Consider the following 16,782-nt stretch of genomic DNA (forward strand, 5'->3'; position numbering starts at 1 on the left):
TACATTCTATAAAATTAATTAACAGAGTTATTATTTTTAATTACCAGTCGACGGGCATGCTCTGTTGTGCTTATGCAGCCTCCCGTGTGGATGCATCCCCCTTTCTCTGATGCTCTGTTCTTCTTTGCCTTCTCTGATTTCGTCTTAAACTCTGGACTCCCCCAATAGTCCACCAACTGCCTCATAAGTGGCTCCCCGATCCAGTAGGGCCTCTTTCCAGCAGTCTCGTGACGAAGTCGGACATGTCGCAACATGTCGGAGAGGCGGGCAGAAGCTCTAATGTGAAAGTTCCTCCTTATCTGAGCATAGTACTTGGGGTTCCAGGCACACTTCATCTGCATATTTGTTAACATATTTTAGGAAATTAGTAAATTATAACATATGTGCAGATAAGTTAAAATATATTATGATATGTATTAATGTTACCTCAAAAAGACCAAACCATGCATCCTTTTCATCATCTGGGATATCACCATAAGTCTTCCAAAATCCATGATACCTTCCCTGGATGATGTCTCTAATGGCACTGGCGGCTGGCTTGCAGGGCATGAAACTACAAACAATGAAAACTCATATAGTTAAACATTACATAAATTTATAACAATATACATATTGAACAAAAATACATAAAGACTTACGAGTTCCCGCTAGGCACAATGATGTAACGCTCTTGTTCATCTTGCGGATAATCTGCCATCTCCTCATCATCATCATCAGCACCCTGTTGGGGTTGGGATTGGGGTTGGGGTTGGGGCGGGGGTTGTTGATGTTGAGGGATCATAAAGCCGGTCTGCCCATGAGGTAATGATGGTGGAGGAGGCAACTGGTAACCTGTAGGGAGGATAAAACCAACAGGTGCAACAACACCAGACCCTCCAGCGGGTGCACAGGCACTAGCTTGGGATGACCCAGTCGATCCTTGGCTAGAAGAAGAGGGTGGTATGGGAAAGGGAGTCAGTGTGGCAAGTGTGGCTGGATCCGCAATGTGTGTTGTGAACCGCCTCCTGGTGTCCTTGCTCTTGCCTTTCTCTTTTTGTTTCGGAGGCATTATGAATCTGTTAAATAACAAAAAAAGTTATATTGTAAAGGACTCAAATATATATACATCATTAAACAAGCGATATCTTCATTCAAACACAAATGTATTCAAGATTACAATAAATTCAAATTCAATCATTACAAGGGTGGATAACAATATACTTCAAGTGTTGTTATCAGATGCATAGTTATATTCATCTACATCACCATCATCAACTTGATTGTCTTGGTGGTCCCCTTCATTATTATCATCAACAACGTCTTCATTCTCATCTTCAACTTCATTACGCATCTCCAAAATAGAAGGATCAACCTGATCCCCTTCAACCTGAGAGTCTTGCCAACTTGTAACTTGATCTACTTCAATTATCTCATTTACATGTGTCATATCATCGGCTTGGTAAGCAACTTCTTCGTTTCGTTCTTCAGTCTCGATGCGGCCCCTCGGTTTTGTTTTGATTGCAACAGACCAACCCCGTTTGCGTGGTAGAGTTGGGGGATAAGGAACATAGTACACTTGCCTAACATTATGTGCCATGATAAACGGGTCATATTCTTTATATTTTTTGTCGACTCGAATGTCAACAGTGTTGCATAATTTATTAATTTTAGTCCATCTAGGCGAGGGATCAAACCAGTCACAATAAAACAACACCACTTTATTGTCATTATATGAAAGCTCATAAATGTGTTTGATCACGCCATAGAAATCATCTTCACCTCCATCTGTAACTCCTTTTACATAAACACCACTATTAATAGTCTTTTTGCCTTCCGTCCAAGAGTGGGTATGAAATTTATATCCATTCACGAAGTAGGTGTGAAATTCATTGGCACATTGTAAAGGACCCTGAGATAATTGCCGTAAACGGATGACTTCATCAGTTGGCTCGGCATTATACACTCTTTGTTTAAACCAAGCTGGAAAATATTCATGTATCGAACCAACTGTCGATCCTTCACCAAACTCCGCATAAAAAGCAATAAATTCCCTAAAAAGCAATAAATTCAATACGAAGTTGTTAACCGCGTTAAAACTTATTGTTATATGAACTAGTAAAAATGGGTAGGAATAGATTTACTTACTCAAGGTATGGTTTAACTTCCGCACAATTAATCAAAACATGAACATGAGCAGACCGCATCTCTTTCTGATCTACCATCCAATATTGAAGCACCTTGCCCGCGTGTCGACCATCAAGATTGAATACGGATAAGGTTGATGGATCCCGTAAATCGTTAACCTGAACTTCATTTCTTGTATTTGATGGAGTAAGTAGACGATCAACGAAATAATGGCCGATAAAGTATGTGGTTTCCTTGGCGGTGTAAATAGCAACAATTGATCCTTCCACTTTGGCCAGATTTTTAACTGCTCGTTTTGAGTCACCCATGAATCTTTCAAAAGGGTACATCCACCTATATTGAACAGGTCCGCCAAGTATAGCTTCATATGCCAGATGCACAGGAAGATGTTCCATAGAGTCAAAGAAACCTGGTGGAAAAATTTGCTCCAACTGACAGATAATGATTGACATATTCTTCTCCATTTTCTCAAGTTCATCAACTCTCAAGGTTGAAGCGCACAAATTTTTAAAAAATTGACTAATCTCAATAAGTGGATCTAGCACATGTTTGGGCAATGAACTAAATGCAATTGGGATAAAGTTCTCCATGAAAATGTGAGAGTCATGACTTTTCATCCCATGCAACCTTCCCGTGTTGACATCGACACACCTGCCTATGTTAGAAGAATATCCATCGGGCATTCTCAAATCCTTCAACCATTGACACACTAATTTCGCTTCTTGGGCAGATAGGCTGTAGTTGGCTTTCGGTTTCAACAATTTCCCATTCGGTTGAGGTTTCAACTCCAAATCCTTTCTCTTGCAATATATTTGTAAGTCTTTTCTAGCCTTCTCATTGTCTTTTGTTTTGCCTTTGACATCCATCACTGTGTTAAATATGTTGTCAAAGACATTCTTCTCAATGTGCATTACATCAAGATTATGTCTGAGCAAGTTATCTTTCCAATATGGGAGGTCCCAAAATATACTCCTTTTAGTCCAGTGGTGGTCTACTCCGTATCTTGGTATTGGGACAGCTCGACCATAATCAGTAACTTTTGGATAATCACAAACTCTTGTCCACACTTCTTCTGATGTAATCTTAGGTGGAGGACCAACAAAAACTCTCTCATCCTTCTTGAAACCATTCTTAAGTCTTCTAAACGGGTGATTATGAGGCAAGAACGGACGATGACAGTCAAACCACGAACTCTTCCCTCCACTTTCCAAAGTAAATGCCTTTGTATTTTCCATACAATGTGGACATGCAAATCTACCATGAGTACTCCAACCGGACAACATGCCATAAGCGGGAAAATCATTAATTGTCCACATCAAAGCTGCTCTCAACTTGAAATTTTGTTTTCTAGAAATATCATATGTCAATTCTCCAACCCACAACCTCTTCAAATCATCAATTAACGGTTGTAGAAACACGTCTATGCCTGCTTTAGGGTTATCTGGTCCTGGTACAATACAACTCAAAAACAAGTATGGTTTTGTCATGCACATTTCAGGAGGGAGATTATACGGGGTTACAATGATTGGCCAACAAGAATATGGTTTTGCCGAGGATTGGACATATGGCTGAAAACCGTCAGAGCATAATCCAAGTCTCACATTCCGTGGATCTGCTGCAAAATCAGGATGTACTCGATCAAAGTGTTTCCACGCTTCACCGTCAGAAGGATGTCGCATCACTCCGGGAATTCCATTTGAATGATGCCACGTCATTTGACTAGCAGTTTTCATCGATGCAAATAGTCTTTGTAATCTTGGTATTATCGGCAAGTAAAACATTGACTTAACCGCAACTCGTTTCTGCTTGCTAATACCGTACCTCGGGCTTTGACAAAATTTACATTCCTCCAATGGTCCATCATTTATCCCAAACTCATTGTCATAGAACAACATGCATCCATTTCTACAACAATCAATCTTTTTAACTGATAATCCCAACTTCATCACCAACCTCTTCGCAGCATGATAATTCATTGGCAGATTATCTTTGAACGGAGTAACGGCCTTCAACATCTTCGTAATATCATCCATACCATCATCAGGATTAAGATAGTTCGACTTATGAGATAAAAGCCACACACACATAGATAGCTTAGAGTGCGAAGACCCTTCATACAAAGGTGTATTACTTTCACTCAACAATCGGTAAAATCTTTGCGCCTTCTCATTCGGGGGTTGTTCCTCTTCATCATCTTCAACATCTTCACCGTAAGACAATTCCACCCCTAAAGCGTCCGCAACCATATCATCCATCATGTTGAATTGATCTGTGTTGACATCTTCATTGTATTCCACATTTGTTTCCACATTTGTTCCACCATGGCTAGTAGAAGCTTGTGCATTGACCCCTGCCCCAAAATTCTGAAACATTTCACCATTATATGTCCAAACCCAATAATTAGGCATAAAACCAACTTTTTTTAGGTGTTTCTTCACATCTCCAGGATCGGTAATTATATGTCTGCACCTACATTTTAGACACGGACATCTAATTCCTCCCTCATCTCTACAGATTTCTTGCTCCCATGCCCATGAAATAAATCCGTCAACTCCTTCGACAAATTGCGGTTTTAGTCCAGTTCTTCCCGGAAACGTCCTATCGTACATCCAACGACGATAATATTCATAATACTCCATCTTCTACACGTTCCGCAACTTCATTGACGTATTCCACGTCAAAAAGAAATTATTACTCAACGGAGATAACTAACATTATGCGGAAAAAAAATCCCGCTCAAACAATAAAATATAAGTTTACGCGCAAACAAATTAAATTTTTATCTCGCAAATTAAACATATAATAATTAATTAGTAAATAATTGTAACATAGTTTTAATTTTCATCGATAAACAACTTTCTTGTACTATACTATTTTTGAGTCCCTCCTTTTTAAACAATATCCATTATTATATTATATTGTTTTATTTTATAAAAATAATAATTATAACATTTTAGACACGGAAATCAAACATATTTTAATTTATTAAAAAAAATTAGATTTTTTAACAAAGTTTTAATTTAAAAAAAAAAAAACTGATTTTTAATACACTATTTTAATAAATTGTTTTCCAACAATAGAAATTTTTAGTATAGTATTTTTTATGAAGCATTTTTATTTTCCAACGCTTTGATTAGTTTTAATTTATTAAAATAATAATTATAATTTAAATATAGCAACAGATTTTTAAATATAAAAACAGATTTTAATTTATTAAAAAACAGCATTATGTTTAAAAATCTGTTTTTATATTTAAATTATATTTATGTTATAATTTAGAAACTAGTTTTAATATGGCATTAACTAAACTAAAATATATTTATAAAAACTAGTTATTATAAAATTTAAAAAAAAAAAAATTTTAATAACAGATTTAGTTTAAAACAAACAATTTAACTACAGCATGCATATATTTTTTTTAACATTCTACTACAACATGCATATATTTTCATTTTATCACAAAAAAAAAAAAAAACAGCATGCAAATCTTTCATTTAATTAATCACAATAAATTAAAACAACATGCATATATTATTTCATTTGATCACAAAAAATAAAATATGCATATATATATAATTCATTTTATCACAACAAAAACATGCATTTCATTTTATCACAATAAAAAATGGATATATTTTGAAAATTGCCAACATTGATGCATAATAATATTAACAAACAAAAATAAAATTATCATGATATAATTTTTTTTTCTTCAGATTTTCGGAAAAAAAATAATACTTTATCAAACAATTAGCATATTTTACATACAACACATCATCAACATGTATATCAGTTATAGTGTTATGAGAAAAAAATATCACTAACATGTTGAAGCTTTCCAATAGAAATCTGCAATGCAATCCAAAAACAGCAAGAGTTGGAGCAAAACCTAACACCAGGAGGCGGATAAATAACACAGCTGCAAATAACAAACAAAATAAATAACATTAATAAGTAGTAAAATTTAACATCATGATAAAACATATAACAAATAAATAATTTTTTTACCAAATAATAGAAGATTGAAGAATGTTTTGTATGAAGGTATTGTGTTTTAAGAGAAGGAGAAAGTTTCTAAGAGATTTGCACATGATCAAACCGGTGCTTCCCTTATATAGGAAAGGGAAAAAACCAGGGCCTTTGCCACGGACACGTCCCTCGGAAAAATCGGTCAAATCCTAGCTTAGGTAGGCGCAGAAGTAGGCGCAGAACGTGTTGATATTTGCGACGGAAACTAGCAAAACCCGAGGGGTTCCGCCCCTGGCAGGCCGGCAGCGCTCAGCTTTTGGCAGGCCCTTGTCAACTCAGCTGGGAAAACGCAGGGATTCCTTTGGTTTTCGCAAACCGAGGGGCTGTTCCCTGGCTTTTTCCGTCGGTTTTTGCTGACAAGCACAGATACCCACAGATTTTCAAATTTCAAACTGGCGCCTTATCAAAACCGAGGGATTTTTGTCAAAAAGCGAGGGGCAAATCCCTGTCTTTTGTGCCACCGGTTTTCCTTGGTATTTTCCCTGGCAAATTTGCCAGGGGTTTCAAACCCTTGTCAAAATCTCTGGCAAAGGGTCATTATTCTTGTAGTGATTTAGCCTATTTTAAAATTTAACAATTTTAATCCCGCCGTCAAATATTTGATTTAAAATATAATGATATAGTAAAATGTTTTAATAAAACTATTAGAAGAATTTTCTTACCATTTTATCGATATTGATCTTTGTCTATCATCAAATCACATGCCACATCATTTAAAACATATCACATCATCAATTTTTAAGTTTAAAAATATGATGGAATGATCAAAGCGATCATATTTTAAAAAAGGGTGACTAAAATTGCAATTAAGCATAATAATAATAATATTTTTTTTAGAAAATAATAATAATAAGATGAATGATATTTTGACATCCAATTTCAAACAACTTTGGATGACAACTTTTTTTCCTTTATTCTTATTGGACAATAACAATAGAGAGAGAAAAAAGAAGAGAGAGAATAAAAGTACAATGTGAGTATGAGAGAGAGTTGTCACCAAAGTTGTTAAAAATGGTTGTCAAAATATCATTCCTCTAATAATAATTATAGGTAAATTATAATGAAATAAAAAAGAATAGAAGACATCTTAACTATGTTGGTACACCTTATAGAACTCTAATTCCTTCGTCAAATACTCATATGATAATTTTTATGATTATATAATTACTCTTAGTAATTCAATTTTTTTTCAAATTTAAATTTAAATTCATACCAAAATTATAGGAAATTTAAAAATAATGGTTTTTTTTACTACAAATTTGCTCTTAATAATTTAATCTTATTTTCAAACTTACAAAAAATATAAATGAATTAAATTAATATAAATATTTTACAATAAAATATATACACAAATATACAATACGATACACGAGCACATTAGTTTCTATCTTTTCTTTAGTTATAATAAAAAAATCAAACTGAAAATTTTGGGTGGCTGGTGGAGGTGATGAGAGAGAGAGAGAAACAAGACACGAAAAAAGAAAGCGAAAATAGTGAATCAAACCAACTGGAAATCTTTTGGAAAGAGAGAGAGAAACACAGAAGAAAAAAAAACCATAGAGAAAAAGAACAAACAACCTCATAATGAAGCAGATGGTCGAAGAGAGGATCCTCTAAGATCATCCTTAAAAAGACAGCAATATTAGAGAAACAAACAAACCCTCATAAAAAATATTTATTATAAAAATCACAAAGATTTAATTAAATTTTGTTTGTATTCAACTTTTGCTGCTTTTTTTTTTTTTTTGTCCTTGTTCCAAGTTGTCACCACCTTGCATCCACCCCATTACACCACCATATTGAATTAAGTTCCTTCCTTATACATTCTTCATTCTTGCACCCTTTTTACCTTTCCACGCGGTAATTAATTAATTCCTATATCAATGCATTTTTCTTTTTTCCCCTATATATATCAATGCTCATCTTGATCTAATTCATATTCATATTCATATACATTTTGTTAATTTATGTTTTTGTGATAATTTTCAGGTACAAATATTTCTTGAGGATAATTGAGAGAAAGATATATTGATTAGAGGCTACATTGCTATGTCTTTGTTAAATATATTGTAACAAAGAGATAACATTGTAAAAATGAGGGATCCTGATATGATCATAGGACCTCAACAACTTTAATTTCTATTGTAATATAAGTTTTTTTTCCTAGTTAGTAACTTTCTTCAGCTTCATCCAAGGATTTTAGCATTAAGGTGGCATTGGCTACACAAGAAATGGGAATGAGATGTAACACATTTGGATTTTGGTTTAGAGTTTATATTTGCTTCATTTCTGTTTGGGGAATCCGTGAGTGTTGGTCGCTTAATGATGAAGGTAACTAACTTTTATCACATGGTTCTATAATTCAAGTATTTTCCAATCATATTAGTATAATGGAAACATTACTATATAACTTAGGGTTTTTATTCTTTTACTTTATGCAGGATTGGCTTTGTTGGAGTTTCATGCAAGAATAACATGTGATCCTTATGTTGCTTTGGAAAATTGGAATCCAAATGATTGTGACCCTTGCAACTGGTTTGGTGTCCACTGCGTCGATGGTAAAGTGCAGATGCTGTAAGTTCCTGTGGTAATTCTTTTCCTTTCTTATAACTATTGCACTAAAATAGTTCACTTAGCACTTTACTAAATCGTGGTTGTGATCATAGTTGCAGTTACACTCCGAACTTTAATGTCGTTGCAGAGACACTAAAATCTTTATATTGCAACCACAATTGTAGTACTGAATAGTATGACTTGTGTTCTTGTAGGGACCTAAATGGGCTATCATTGGAAGGGACATTGGCTCCTGAGCTTGGGAAACTAAGTCACTTAAAATCTCTGTAAGGAATCTAATATTGATGTTCTTCTGTTAGAATATGCATTTTTCTAACAAATGTGCATTTTTTAAAAGGAAATCATCTTTCAATGTAGGATTCTGTTATATATAGTACTATTAGATAGATACCATAAATTTAATTTTGTGTGCAGGATCTTGTTACCTTGACTACTACCATTTATGTCAATAAATAAACTGAGTTAGTAAAAAACATTAATGAGGGTTACTTGTTTTAATTCCCTATATTTTACCATCTTTTTTATTTGAAATTTTGTTTCTTTGAGACAGTGTGCTATGCAATAATAACTTTTCTGGTGACATTCCTAAAGAACTTGGAGATCTAGCTGAGCTAGAGTTATTGGATTTAAGGGAAACTAATTTGTCAGGAAGCATCCCAACTGAGCTTAGTAGAAAATTATCACTAAAACACTTGTAAGTTTCTTAGCTCAATCCTTTTATATGAGATTTATGTGTATTAATTCTTGAATGATATTTTATTTTATTTTCTCCTAGGTTGCTTTGTAACAACAAAATAGAAGACAATGACTCTCAAGATCAAGGAAATTTCAGACTTCTCTTTAAATCACAACTTGATGATGATTGTTCATCATCTCTGACAACATTATTTGCCTGCATCAATAGAAAGTTTGGTCACTGGTAAGCAAATCTTCATTTTTTCCTCAGCAAGTAACCTTGGAAATTTCATTGCATGTTTAAGCAAATCTTGCTGTGACAACTTCATCATTTGTTGCATTTTTATCTTGTTAAGAAAGTATGCATATGACTAGTTTGTAATCTCTGGTGTTTTATGATGGATGCATGGCATGTGCAGTGTGTGGTATAGCAACATCAAGCAATGGAACAAACCAGATTCATTGATTATTCCAATTAAAGTAGCACTTCTGAAATGCCTCAATGCCTTTTCACTGCCAGTGTGTGTGGATAATTAACATCTGGCCTATTCTTAATCTCAATGTGCACACATAAATGTATACATTCTCCTTTCGTCGTGCTCATTTTGTAGTAAAATTTGTGGTTCTCTTTTTGTAGGTTCAAGCAGGGCCATGAAGAGAAATGTTTCGAGCTTCAGCCTCGTGAGTCACGAGATCCTTCACTAAATTATGACTTGTTGATAAATTAAAATATTTTCTTCTAATGTCTTGCATCATGTAGGTTCTAATGAGGCAGAGATTGAGATGAACATGCCAAATCTAATCAATTATGCGCGTCGTAAGTTACTCGATCAATCGAATAACCTTCCAGCCGCACCTTATAGTGGTGGACCTAAAACAGATTTCAGTAACCTTCCAATTAGCATTAGTAGTGGATCTTTTCCAGCTGTTCCAGATGCGAATAAGAAACAAAATCAGTCACATACACCGTTGCCTTCTGCCTCGGATCCTTCACATGATGGAAAGCAAGCAAGTCAAGACCACCCCAAAACTTTTGGAAATTATTGGAAGTATATAGTTATTATCATAGCTGTGTTTGTGATGGTGATTCTGATCATAGTTCTTCTTTGCTTTTGGAAAAAACCAGCAGCTAAAATAATTAAACCTTGGAATACAGGAATAAGTGGACAGTTGCAAAAAGCTTTTATAACAGGTACTAGTTCAAATCTGTGAATACTACAAACTAGACCTTAGTCAATGAATTATTTTTATCATTATTGTGTTGACAACAATGTATTTTTTTTCTTCTGTTATGAAATGTAGGGGTTCCTAAGTTGAATAGAGCAGAACTAGAGACAGCTTGTGAGGATTTCAGCAATATTGTTACCAATGTTGAAGCATGCACTATATACAAAGGAACACTGTCTAGTGGAGTCGAGATTGCAGTTGTTTCTGGTCTGATTAATACTAGACAGGAATGGACTAAGACCATGGAATTGAACTACAGGAGAAAGGTTTTCCTATTGTCCTCTTAAATTCAATAGAAAGAAGATGATTGCATTTAACAATCCCAAACTTCTCTTTTGCTAATCTAGTTTCGTGTATGCTACAGATTGCGTCATTGTCCCGCATTAACCATAAGAACTTTGTTAATCTAATTGGATACTGTGAGGAAGAAGAACCATTCACAAGGATGTTTATATTTGAATATGCTCCAAATGGAAGCCTATCTGAGCATCTACATGGTAATGCTTTTTGTTTTAGTTCTTACATTGCTCAAAACATGGTTTTAAATTACAGTTACGGTCACGTTGCAGACTTTTATATTTGCAGTTGAGATGTTGTTGCAGAAGCTTCAAAAAAAATTATATTGCAATTGCAATTGCAAACTGCAATCTAAGTAAAATTATATCTTGTAGTTTAAAGGCTAAGTTCTGAATATTTTGTTTCTTAATTTTTCAGTTAAAGAAGTTGAACGTCTTAGTTGGAGTGAAAGGGTAAGGATTATAATGGGAACTGCCTATTGTCTTCAATACATGCACCATGAATTAAATCCACCAGTAGCTCATTCCAAAGTTTCTTCACATGTGGTCACGTTGACAGATGATTTTGCTGCAAAGGTACATATATATTTCTTTTCTATCTTATAATTTTATTTCATTATATTATATACTAGTCACCAAACTATTGATGTTTCAGCTTGCAGAGGTCACATTTAGAAGTATCGTAGAACCATCTAAGTCAAGTATTAGAGGCGATTCAAAGAAATATGAGATGCTCCGCTCTGGTCTTGACCAAAATGTCTATGATTTTGGAATATTGTTGCTAGAAATCATTTCTGGTAAATTGCCTCATTCTGAAGAGCAAGGAAATCTTGTGCACTGGGTAAGTTTGAAAGAAATATCGTTTTGAAATCAATCGATCTTGATTTGAAAAAATGTTTTCTATTTTCATTTCATGTATATTTTGATGTTATGATTAGTTTCATATAAAAGAGATACTTAATAGTTGATACATAACATTAATGTATGTCTAATGCAATACTACGATTTACTCTTAAACATCGATGCTGTTAAATAACCGAACACAACAAATTATAAATCGTAACTAACGTAGATTTTTGTTAAATTGCTAGGCTGCTGAGTTCTTACATGACAGGAGAAGCATAGGCTACATGATTGATCCAAGTCTGCAATCATTAAAGGACAATGAACTTGATGTAATTTGTGAAGTGATTCAAGGGTGCATCCAACCTGATCCAAAGATGAGACCTACAATGAGAGACATAACTTCCAGATTAAGGGAAGTGTTTTGTGTAACACCTGAGCAAGCTGTTCCAAGACTCTCACCACTATGGTGGGCTGAACTTGAGATATTATCTGTGGAGGCTACTTAAATCAGTTTCTATCTCACTGTGTTATCAACATTCAACAAGACTCTCTCTATCCTCTTCAAAGATATAACTAGAGTGGTATATTGATTGATGTTTGCTACTTAAAGCATTTCTTCAATCTCAATAGTGTTATGTTGTAAAAGTCTTCATCATTAAATACCTTAATTAGCTATTTATGATTAAATGAAAAGTGTGTTATTGTTTAGGGGGGGTCCTAAATGTAAATTGTATTTTAGTTGATGAAGTTTGGGATGTAAAAATTATGACATGGTGTGACACATCCAATCAATATATCGTGTGGGATATCGTTTTTACAGTGGTCGTTTTCGTGAAGAAGTCTGTTTTAGGTGGTGGTGTGTAATTTGGTGGGTGTTATCCTCAAGGATGTTTTTCAGGGTGTTTATTTTCGGGTGTTCAGCCTATATACGACGCCTTTAGTTTGTATTCTTAGTTTCACTAGTCTCTGTTCGTCTTGAGCAGAGACCTGATGGTTAAATAAAATTTGTTGTTTAAAAAAAAATCAATATAGTAATATTTCTTGAGTAATACTAAGTTACTAACAAAAAATAATCTCACAATTGAAAACTATGCATTATTGAAGAAAATACTAAAAGGAAGAGAGAATAACCGAAGGGTTGAAAGAGTAGATTATGGGTTTAATGATTTATCAACTGCTTGCTTAATATTTTATTTAAGGAAGTTATATCAAACATTTATTCATAAGTTAGAAGACATCTATTCTGATGCTGAGGAGGTAGAGTAAGATCAAGACAATACAATTATTGTTGAGCAGGATGAATAAATAACTAAACTAAGGGAAGGTACATACATTTTTCAAATAACATTTTTATGCTATATTCTTTTTTTTCTCGACAATTGTCCATAAAATCCGACTCAATTGATAATACCGAAATTGTAAACTGAACATTTTAGTTAATCGAGTTCAAACTCAAAATCTCCCTTTTATGTGTGCAAGTTTTTAAGTAGTGTTTGTCCTTTCATCTACGGTGGCGTTTAGTATGGGAATGGGAAGTTGTTTTCCACCATGGAAAAGCTAATTTTGACCATTAAATAAAGTAGAGAACATACTTTTATCATAGAGACTCAACATCAGATTTTTTTTCCACATTGACTCATCACGTGCAGGTTGCAGCTGTCCCAACTCTTTCTTTCTCTCGGTCTCATTCTTGTGTCTACGGTTCTTTCTCAAAAGCTTCATGAAGCTTTCAAAGACAAAACAAACCAATAGCTTCTCTTCCCCAACAAACCAAGTGTTTTTGTGTTGTGTTTTGTCTTTCCTCCACCATCGGATTACCTTTCTGTGTTTTTGTTGACAAAAAAAATTATGTTGATTTGTTCTTTTTGACAAAAATGAAGTGTTTGTGTTTTGAAGATAGAACAAATAATTACAATCATGTTATTTGGATAACATTTTACATCAAGTTGAACAATACCAAATTTTAAGTTATTATTAAATTTCTCACCAAAAAAATTCTTCAATGGATAAACACCATTCATCATATATAGATATGATTCTTGAGGACTTAGGAGCAAAAATTAATCGATGGTAATGGTGGGGCTGTGGGTGTATATTAATTATCACAACAAAAATAAAGAGATTACACAGTAACAAGGTTGAAGAAATTCCAGATTTTTTTTGAAGAATATGAAATAATTAATTTTCTCTCTCTTGGAGAAGATATGGAGATGGAGCAGCAGCGCGTATGTTGCTGAGTGGAGAGTGTGGGTGAAAAATTTGGTGTTGAGTGTCTATGGTAAAAGTATGTTCTCTATTTTATCTAATGGTTAAAATTAACTTTCCCATAGTGGGAAACAACTTCTCATCCCCATACTAAACCTCACCTTCATCTACCGGCGAAAAAATGTTTTTTCAAAACACTTATCATATATTTGATATCGCGATGAGTATGTTAAAATTACAGCGATCTACTAAAATTAAAGTGGACCATCGTGATTCTGACTATAATTACCAAACAGATTAAAAACTTAATGGCTTCACATGCCACATCAATTTCTTGGGAAATAGTTTTAGACGTCAGCTTGTGACTCTTACAAGTGCAAGCATGACAGCAACATATCTTACTCTTGAATATGAGTTAACACCTCTTTTTTTGAAATGGATATTTGTCTCATAATATAAATCTTGCGTGTAAGATGAAATCATCCATTACGTACCCTTCTCTTGTGTCACGTTTTCTCACTGTTTATGTTTGCATGTGCACCGTGTCCCCTGAAACATAAACCATCTTTAATTTTACACACAATTCTGACTATGTACACTCTCATGTCACTCCAAAATAGATTGATGATGTAATATTGAACCGACATTATTGCTTCTTCTTCTCCAACACTTCTCAAACTTCCTAAGAGGACATAGATTTTATTCACTTTCTCTTTTGCTATCATAATAGTTCAAAATTCAATTTCATCACATTAAAAATCTCTTAGTTATGTGTCTTTGAATACTTTAATTCATACTAGAAAAAAATCTATTGAAACTGATAATCATGATTTTTATAATATACTTTTTCAATCTATATATACTTCCACCATTAATTTTTCTTCTTCATTTTCTTGCATCAATTATAGAGCTTGAAAAGCCAATACAACAAGAATACTACTACTTCATCATAAACTAAACAATTTTTCATTTGGGTACTAGATGATGAAGGAGTATTGAACAACTTGATTAATTAAACCTAAATTAAAGATGTACAATAATTCTTACTACTAAAATTTATTCATCCAATAGTGATCATCTTCATCCCAAGTTGCCTCAACCATAACTGCATACCAATATGTGCAGCCAAAAAATCAACACACTGAATTGGACTAAGAATATCCAAAACTCCTTTAAGTGACTTAAGTCTAGCACAATCAGAAGTTTTCATAACTTTTTCCAAACCAGCAAAAACTCCATTCAAAGCCACACCAACCATCCCATCAACTCTTCCATCATCTTTCTTTGCTCTGCATGATAATTTTGCAAGCTCCACCATCTTCAAATCAGCCATAGCCACTTGTTGTCTCTCCATTTCCCTCTCCACTTTCTCTTCCTCCATCCTTATTCTCACTCTCAGTTCTCCTAGTATCTTCTTCTTCTGCTCCTCTGTCATGTTAAACTCACCTTTTGGATCCTCAAGAATGTGAAAGACTGTGGAAGGCTTCCAACCTGTTACCCAAAGGTGAGCATTTTCCAAAGGAGTAAGCCATGTTGGTGTAAAAAACACCAAAACATCTTCATGTGCTGCACCCCATTTTACAGTGTAGTATTCTTTCACATGAGCTGTGACTTTTGAAACAAGTGCTTTTAGTTCTTGTTCATTCATTGTTACCTCAGTTTTTTTCTTTGATATTTCGAGAAGTTGACGTTGAATCTCTTCCAGCTTCACAACCCATTTCTCGTAGAATTCAGAGAACCTCTCCACAACAAGGTTCTTCATGAATAATATTTATTAGTTTTGAAAAAGAAATTTTGGAAATGTTTGTGTTGGTGTGTATGTTGGAAATGTGGGTTTTTATGGTATGTTAGAAGTTAGAAGGAGGTGTAAAAAGAACAGATGGAAAGAGGAGAAAAAGACACGAAAGTAAAAGAGTGTAGTGAGCAATACATTTGCATGGATTACACACAAACAAGTGGGATTGACGCATTGCAAGAAGGGAGAAGGACATATATATACGTGAGCGTATCATATTTTAGCATTATGCAGCTTTATGGTATGGGCCTTTGACTATAATGAAAGGGCATTGTTTGGAGGATAGAAAAGTAAATTAACAACTCACCTGAACTCTTGTTTTTGTGTGGTGTTGGGAAGAGACCAACATACGTGTCATTGTGTGAGGTCGTTAGGACTCCACGTGGAGTGTGATTAGGCAGAGTGAGTGAGTGGGTCATTGCAAGCAGATGCATGGGCCGCATCCACCTCCTTGAGGCAAAAACACAACTTTATGTAGTAGTATAACATAACATTTATAGAATATACCATGGAATCTTTTCTTTTTTTTTTTCTTTTCGGACTAACTGGTGCTATTATGACATTGGTTAAAAAATCTATTAATAGAAGTTTTGTCTTGAAAATATAAGATGTTACTTTTGATCAAGTAATGATTACACAACATTTTTATAAAAACTTATTTATTTTGGATGTTTAACCAATGTTCTTGTAGCACTAGTTATCATTCTCATTTTATTTTTAAATAGACTGAATTATAATGACAACTTAAAAACTTACATAAATAAGTGAAAATTTCGGTTTCATTCGGGTCACAACATTCAACCTAACAATTTCGCTTTATAATATCAATTAAATATTATGTTATTTTTTCTATTATATCTTTAACTATTTATTATTCTCTCTTCTTTCAGTTCTTCATCTATCTTTTTTATATCATTTGTTAAGGCCAATTTTTGTAAAACAGCTCATAATATCTCTTTCTTAAACAAAATTAATTATATTTCTTACTACGTGTGAAATGTCCAAAATTTC

At 33.9% G+C, this 16,782-nt stretch overlaps 3 protein-coding genes across 3 annotated transcripts; 1 reads left to right on the plus strand and 2 right to left on the minus strand.

The window, feature by feature from the left end:
• Nucleotides 1–1,201: 1,201 nt before the first annotated feature.
• Nucleotides 1,202–4,763, minus strand: LOC112419257 (uncharacterized). The gene is made up of 2 exons (XM_039830398.1): nt 2,125–4,763; nt 1,202–2,030 (listed from the first exon to the last, which is right to left on the minus strand). The coding sequence occupies exons 1-2, from the start codon at nt 4,761–4,763 to the stop codon at nt 1,202–1,204; spliced, it is 3,468 nt and encodes a 1,155-aa protein (XP_039686332.1).
• Nucleotides 4,764–8,384: 3,621 nt separating this feature from the next.
• On the plus strand, nt 8,385–12,698 carry LOC25485976 (protein MALE DISCOVERER 2). The gene is made up of 12 exons (XM_024776462.2): nt 8,385–8,484; nt 8,595–8,727; nt 8,922–8,993; nt 9,278–9,421; nt 9,503–9,646; nt 10,040–10,083; nt 10,163–10,594; nt 10,705–10,895; nt 10,994–11,126; nt 11,344–11,501; nt 11,581–11,766; nt 12,017–12,698. Exons 1-12 carry the CDS (start codon nt 8,385–8,387, stop codon nt 12,275–12,277), a joined length of 1,998 nt encoding a protein of 665 aa, XP_024632230.1. The 3' UTR covers nt 12,278–12,698.
• Nucleotides 12,699–14,836: 2,138 nt separating this feature from the next.
• LOC25485977 (protein DOG1-like 4) lies at nt 14,837–15,744 on the minus strand (the record flags this gene model as incomplete). The annotated part of the gene is made up of 1 exon (XM_013607121.3): nt 14,837–15,744. A coding segment is annotated over one exon (708 nt), but the record flags the coding sequence as incomplete, so codon positions are not given.
• Nucleotides 15,745–16,782: the final 1,038 nt, after the last annotated feature.

This window comes from Medicago truncatula, chromosome 2 (assembly GCF_003473485.1).
Source record: "Medicago truncatula cultivar Jemalong A17 chromosome 2, MtrunA17r5.0-ANR, whole genome shotgun sequence".
NCBI classification, from domain to species: Eukaryota; Viridiplantae; Streptophyta; class Magnoliopsida; order Fabales; family Fabaceae; genus Medicago; species Medicago truncatula.

Bases quoted from the DNA above. Each gene is read 5' to 3' on its own strand.
- LOC112419257 (XM_039830398.1), bottom strand. From the start codon at position 4,763: ATGGAGTATTATGAATATTATCGTCGTTGGATGTACGATAGGACGTTT. The intron at 2,031-2,124 runs GTAAGTAAATCT...ATTGCTTTTTAG, and splicing joins GAAGTTAAACCATACCTTGA to GGAATTTATTGCTTTTTATG.
- LOC25485976 (XM_024776462.2), top strand. From the start codon at position 8,385: ATGGGAATGAGATGTAACACATTTGGATTTTGGTTTAGAGTTTATATT. The intron at 11,127-11,343 runs GTAATGCTTTTT...TTAATTTTTCAG, and splicing joins CCTATCTGAGCATCTACATG to TTAAAGAAGTTGAACGTCTT. The intron at 11,767-12,016 runs GTAAGTTTGAAA...TTAAATTGCTAG, and splicing joins AAGGAAATCTTGTGCACTGG to GCTGCTGAGTTCTTACATGA.